Genomic DNA, 7,259 nt, shown 5'->3' with positions numbered 1-7,259 from the left:
AGGGAGGGTGTGTGTGTGTGTGTGTGTTTGGTTTGACACGGGGCTCGGGCGCTGGCGGCTCTCCATCACATACACAGACACACTGCACATCACTGGAGCCTGAGGAAACTCCTGCCCATCAAGGCAGCGGCAGGGATAGCACCAGCCCTACACCCACACAGCATTACAGCTCTGTGGGAACTCCAGCAGTGACAGCAACCAGCCCTCTGCAAGGAAGCGGTTGCACCAGAATGCAACTGACTGGGTACTTTGTCCATCTCTCACAGAGCGGTGTTTAGCTTCAGAATTCCCAGGGCCAGACAAGGAGAGAGGGGGAAGTCACTTTATTATTCTCGCTTATCTCCGAGGCAGCATGAAGTCTGCAGAGGAAGGTAATTTATCTTTTTTACTGAACTTGCTAGACTGAGAAATCGATCTTTGATTAAACTGTGAGAAGAGTTCGATACCGTGACAAAATTCTTAAGAATTGACAAATTATATTGTTAATAATAATTGCGAGGTATTAAGGACGGGAAAGTTTAAAGAGGGTGCATTACTTTCATTAGAAATTGGAAGGGTGGAATTGAAGTTGCTCTGATTTCAGAGGGTCCGTGAGGTGATTCCCAGGTTTTTCCCAGTGGCACAGTGCAGACGTGTGTTAAGTATCGTTGTTTGCCGAGATGTCCTGTCTGCACACAGGAAGGTTGCTCTAAAGCTCCAATCACTGTTTGTAAACCGATGTGCGTTGACATGTGTCTGTATGTGAGTATGTCTGTGTGTATTATATTGAATATTGTATTAGCATTAATCATACTCACCTATTATTGTGATACTAATTGCCGGCAACATCAACGTTCTGTGCAGACGAGGGAAATATTTTCTCTTTCTCTTTCTGGCAGGAGTGGCCGGGGAAGAGGAGGGGAAAAGAAACCCTTCTGAATGGTCTAATTCAATCGTCTGGGCAGCGGCGATCGGTGCCAAAGTACACATTCTAATTCACACCACTTGGCATTTATTTAAGACGTTGCACGCGTCTCTTATGATTAACGGGATGTCAACAGGATATAAACCAACTGGATTATCATCACAGACCATGTGTAGACCTACAAAGACCCGCGTTTATATTAAGACCCCTGGAACTTTCAATCCAGACTCGTTCTTGCTTAATCCTGAACATTAGCAAAACAAAACTTAGTCCCGTTACCTACTTTTTTTTATACAGTAAGATGTCTGGTATTGGTTTGCATCTGATTGGACCCTCTTCTCTGCGCTCATATTTTGCATCATCTTTAGATTTAATTCCCTGTAATAGAAATGAGAAATATTGTAGAGTCGGAAAGCGGGAATAGCAAAGGGAATATGGAAGGAAGAGTAGATTTGTTGTGTGTGTGTGTGTGTGTGGAGGGGGTGGTGGGGTTGGGTGACTTGGTTTGAATAAAGAATCGCCTGTACAAGTAACAGTCATCACTTTGAGATTCAGCAAACAGAAGGGGGTGGGATGCGAACCGCGTGGTTGTGAAAACAGCACATCTGGACCGTAACCGCTAGTGGTCTCCCGAGCAAAGGCGATCATTGCAAAGTCTCAACACCATTGAAATCCACAGCTAACTCCGAGCTGCCGGTTCCTGGTAGAATCTATTGTCCAAAAAAAAAAGTTTTTCAAAAAGAGATTTGAGAAGAAATTAGCTTTCAGCTGGTAACGGGCATGAGAGTCCATCTCTTTAAAGCGATGTTATCCGCTTGCTGCCACATCGCTGCTTGGTTGAATAGACTAGGGATGTAGAATTCTGACACGTCACTACATCCAAGCGGTAATAGCGGTGAGCTTAATTCGCGCTATGGATGTTGTTTTCCTTGACGTCACTTCAAAAGGGAGTCTACTTTGCAGTACTTTTTCTCAGATCAGCAGAAAATAAGATTCAGTTTTAAAATCAATTTTTACGGCTGATTGATAAAGGATTTTCAGCGGACATATATCTTAAAATAACAGACGTGAAACACAATAATCACTGTTCCTCAAACTGTGTCTCGGCCCGAAACGTCGACTGTTTATTCATTTCCATAGATGTTGCCTGACCTGCTGAGTTCCTCCAGCGATTTGTGTGTGTTGCTCTGGATTTCCAGCATCTGCAGAATCTTTTGTGTTTACAGTTCCTCAAAGGTCCTTGTGCACACAACATACAGATGAACCCCCTTTGATGCAGCTTTTAAGAGGAAATCCTGCTGGTTTCTATCTATTTTGCCATTTTAATCAAAATTTTAAATATATGAATAATGTTCATTTCCACCACACCTTTTAGAACCTCGCTTTGCAACAATGAAACATTTCTTGAATTAAAAATTAGAAAATGCTGGACATAAACAGGAGAAAGTCTGCAGATGCTGTAAATCCAGAGCTACACACACAAAATGCTGGAGGAACTCAGCAGGTCAGGCAACATCTACTTATTTCCATAGATGTTTCTGGCCAAGACTCTTCTTAACAAATAAGATGCCCGAATAAAAAAAAAAGCAGAGGGAGGGGAAAGAGGCTGGTTGGAAGGAAGGTGATAGGTGAAACTAGGTGGGTGGTAAAGGTCAAGGTCTGGAGAAGAAAGAAACTGATAGAGGAGAGTGGACAACAGGAGAAAAGAAAGGAGGAGGGGACCCAGGTGGAAGTAATAGGCAGCTGGGAGGGAAAAGGTCAGAGTGGGGAATCGAAAGGGGGTGGGGATTTGTTTACTGGAAGGAGAAATTGATATTTATGTAATCAGGTTGGAGGGTACCCAGACAGAATATAAGGTGTTGCTCCTCCACCCTGAGGGTGGCCTCATCTTAGCACAAGAGGAGGCCATGGACTGACATGTTGGAATGGGAGTGGTAATTAAAATGTTTGGTCATCAGGAAGTCTCATTGGTGGCGGACGGTGCGGAGGTGGTCAACAAAGCGGTCCACAAACCTTTTATTATGACATCTCCCCCCTTGGTCCTGAAGAAGTGTCTGGGCATGTAATGTTGACTGTTATTCTTTTCTGTAGATGCTGCCTCACCTGCTGAGTTTCTCCAGCATTTTGTGGGTGTTGCTTTGGAAAATGCTAGAAATACTCAGCTGGTCAGGCAGCAACTATGGTAAGTGAAACAAGAGTTAATGTTTCAGTCGAAGTAGTTATTAAACCACAGACACTGTTGTGATGAGGCCACCAGTTTGTTTACGTTGAAGTACATACACAGGAATGAGAGATAAATATAAACCAGCATCACCCAACTTTTATGCAAAATAGTCTCTTGTGATTTATCTGACAGGCCTCTTTTGAAGGATAGTACATCTGACACTATAGAACTCTCCCACCACTGCACTGGAAGGGTTAGCTGATTGTGGAACAAAACTAGGAACAATGACTCCCTGACAAATGCAACTCTCCAGCACAGCTGAGTGCAAAATGCATATCATTCTCTCTGACAACAAAGGCACATGGCTCAGTTGTCAAGCAGACTGTAGCTGTGAAACCAGAATATATATTCCTTGTGTTTGAGCAGGCCCATGGGTCTTGCCAGAAATATCAATGCCTCTGCAGATTCCATTTCTGCGTCAGGCAAAATGCTTGTGTAATTTTGGAGCAGAGTAGAGATTTAACATTGCTGTTTCTGTCTGCAGTTTTCCAGCCGGTCATATCACCACCCAGAAGCCTACAGTCATGAATGTGAATGTAGGCTTAAAGCAACACTTCCTAACTCAAACTACTTCACTCATTGCCCAGTAATATCTCACGTGATGTCACTGTGGTTTTCCTATGATAATCCTCTACAGATGAAGGCCATTCAATTCTTTGTCACTGTGCCAGCTCTTTGAAAGAGAGAGAAATCCAATTAGTATTGCAGTCCTCTCTGAGTGTTTCTCCTTTTAAAGTATACGGACAATACCTTTTCAAAAATCAGCTATTAAATCCCTTCAGGAAATATGTCCTAGATCCAAACAACTAACTGCCTCAGAAACATCTCCCTATTTTCTCCTTTACCATCAACCACTCTGGAATTTCTGCAAATTATCTTAAAAATCTGTCACCTAGTTCCTGACCCTCCTTCCCATCAAAACTGTTTTGCTGTCTGTTATACAGGAGTTGGCTATTCGGCCCTTTAAGCATCTTCTGTCATTCAGTATTATCATGGCTGATGGTCCCAATTTGGAGCCCTATTCCTGCTTTCTCTCCATCTCCCTGGATTTTGCTAAACTCGAGACAGAGAATGTCATAGAGTTAATACAAAACATAAACAGGTACATTGGCCCAGCTTGTCCATGCTGACCAAGTTGCCTACCTGAGCTAGTCACATTTGCCTGCATTTAGTCCACAGCCCTTCAACCATATACATATCCAAATGTCTTTTAAGCACTGTAATTTTGAACCTAGAATGATATCTAACTCATTCTCAATGTACTTAATGGTTTATTCTTAATTGTTTACTATGGGAGAGAATTTTAGAATTTTACATGCTTACCAATCTTTTGATGAAGAAATTACTCAGCTCAGTCCTAAATGACCTATCTCATGTTCTGGCTAATCCCAGCAAGTTTTTCCCCATGTATTATCTGACTGGCTCCATCAGGATTTTATAAGTTTCTTCTCATTCTTGTTAATTCTAGTGAATATACATGTAGTTATCCCAATCTCTCTTCATACGTCAGTCCTGTCTTTCCAGAAGTCAGTTTTCTGGACTTTTGCTGTGCTTCCTCCCGTAACAAGTGTAAAGTTTCTCACATAGTGGACTAACACTTCACATGATACTCAACGTATTGTCTCACCAAGGCCATATAAATTGTATTAGGATATCCCTTCTCCTGCACGTTAATCCCCTTGCTATGAATGCCTACCTACAATTTGCCGCCTTAACTACATATTGTATCTGTGTGGTTGATTTAATTGACCAGACCTCCTTTTGGTGGCAGAACCGGGAAGATTATTATTCAGATAATGATCTGTCTTTCTGTTTCTGCCACCAAATTAGCTACCCTCACATGTATCTATATTTTATCCATCTGATATACATTTGCTAATTTACTCAACCTATCAGGATCACACTGAATCCTCCCTGCATCCTCCTCTCACATCTCAGGTTCTTACCTGGCATTTTGATATGCTATCTTGGAGATATGACTCAATTCACTGAACTAAATCTTTAATACATCGTCTGAATAGCGAAGGTCCAATTTTGATCCTTGGGGCCTCCCACTGGTCAACAAATATCACTTAGGCAATTAGTTATTTATTCTTATCCTTTGTTTCTTGTCTACTCGTTCTCAAAACTATATCACCTCATTACACCAAATCCTATGTTTTACTTTTGCATTCAAATATAAGATTTTAATAAAAGCCTTCTAAAACTCCAAATACACTGGTTCCTCCCCATCCATTCTACCAGTTACTGGTTCCAAGAAAAATCTGTACATTTTTCAAGTATGATTCCCTTTTTGAAAATCCATAATGCTTTTGAAAAATCCAGAACAAACTCTCCTTTCATTCCAACTCCTGAATCTCAAAATTGTCTTCAGTTTTGCCTTCAATGGCTGCTTTTGTTTCAATTATTAGGAAGAGAATGAGATGAAATGAGATTATTCCCAAGAGCAAGTGAATGAAGATCAGAGGGCAAGAGTCTTTTGACTCTTGCATTGTTAGAAGGCCAGGTTATGGCCAGAAGAATGGTTTACTGCCTAAGGGATGGTCCAAGCAGAAACATTCATTATAGTGACTTGGAATATTGCAACTTCCAAGACTACAGAAGTGGGGCTAGTTAAACTAGTAAATTGGTTTATTCCTGTCACATGTAGTGAGGTACAGTGAAAAACTTTATTTTGCATTCCATCCATACAAATGATTTCATCATGACAAAAGGTTCAGATGGGGCAGAATTTGTTGGGTGTGTCCAAGAAGGATTCCTGACACAACAGGCCAACTAGAAGAGAGGGCATAGTGAATCCAGAATTGATAGGAAATGTAGAGGAAGCAAGACAAAAAGCAGAGCAGAAGAGACTATTGACAGTGAGCAATAACTTTAATAATAAACTGCATAATAACAAGCCACAAGGGGTCACAAAACAAGAGAATAAATACTTAACACAACAAAGTACCTGAAGGCTAAGAGCAACTAGTTGAGGCTGGTTGGTTTGAATGAGTGAACAAGGACTGTGGAAGAGAGCTGGGTTTAAATAGACTGCAGGTGATGAGTTAGAAACAAGCAGCAGGTGACTCCTGTTAGCTGGGTGGAGACTAGGAGATACCTGCTAGGCAATGAATCTGATCAGGTTTCAGATTTCTCAGTGCACAAGCATTTTGGAGTCTGTGACTACAACTCCCTGACCTTTAGTATAGTCTTGGACAAGGATAGGAGCAGATGGTATGGTGTAATGGTAGATGCAGCATGTAGAGAGACTGTGAGGAAGGACAGGCAGTGGAAAGAGCAGAACAGCAGTCAGTTGGACATATTGAAATTTATCTGTGTTAATGCAAGAAGTATCAGGAACAAGGGAGATGGGTCGGATCTACAATGTTGTGGCCATTACAAGTACTTGGATGTAACCAAGGAAGGAATGGCTGCTGGATGTTCCAGGGTTAGATGTTTCAAAATGGACAGGGAGGGAGGTAAAAGAGGTGGGTGAGTAACTTGCGAATCAGGGATAGTATCACAGGTGCAGAAAGGGAGGACATCCTGGAGGGATTGTCTGCTGAGTTCGTGTGGGTGGAGATCAGAAACAGGAAGGGAGCAATCACTCTACTGGAAGTTTTCTATAGAAATCACAATAGCAACAGAGACTTGAAATGCAGATCGGGAGGCAGATTTTGGAAAGATACGAAAATAGCAGGGTTGTTGTCATTGGTGACTTCAACTTCCCTAATATTGATTGGCACATCCTCAGTGAAAAAGGTTTAGTTGGGGTTGAATTTATTAGGTGTGTAAGAATGATTCCTGACACAATATGTAGACAGGCCAAGGTGACAGGTCTCTTAATGGGTGAGCATTTCAGAGATGGCGACCACAACTAGCTGATTTTTAACATAGCTTGGACAGGGCTGGAGCAGACAATAAGGGAAAGTAACTAATTGTGTAGGGAGAATTATGATACAATTAGGTGGGAACTTGGGAGCATCAATTGGGAACGGACAAACTCAGGGAAATGCGCATAGATGTGTGGAGGTTTCTGTGCCATTGGTGATGGTCTTCATGTTCTCACTGGCCACAGGAGTAGTTTTTGAAGATTGGAGGATGGGAAAGCTTATTTGTTTGTTCAAGAAAATTAATACGGATAATCCT

At 41.8% G+C, this 7,259-nt stretch overlaps 1 protein-coding gene across 1 annotated transcript in view; it reads left to right on the top strand.

Moving 5' to 3' along the window:
• Nucleotides 1-243: 243 nt before the first annotated feature.
• Nucleotides 244-7,259, top strand: part of nfatc1 (nuclear factor of activated T cells 1) — a 302,956-nt gene continuing 295,940 nt past the window's right edge. Inside the window, exon 1 of the mRNA XM_063055704.1 lies at nt 244-371. Within this exon, the coding sequence (XP_062911774.1) occupies nt 353-371 (19 nt within the window). The 5' untranslated portion in view covers nt 244-352. The remainder of the gene's footprint in view (nt 372-7,259) is intronic.

The sequence above is a fragment of the Mobula hypostoma genome, chromosome 1, assembly GCF_963921235.1.
Source record: "Mobula hypostoma chromosome 1, sMobHyp1.1, whole genome shotgun sequence".
Taxonomy (NCBI): Eukaryota; Metazoa; Chordata; class Chondrichthyes; order Myliobatiformes; family Myliobatidae; genus Mobula; species Mobula hypostoma.
The sequence above is the reverse complement of the archived record's forward strand: the minus strand, read 5'-3'. Positions and strand labels throughout refer to the sequence as shown.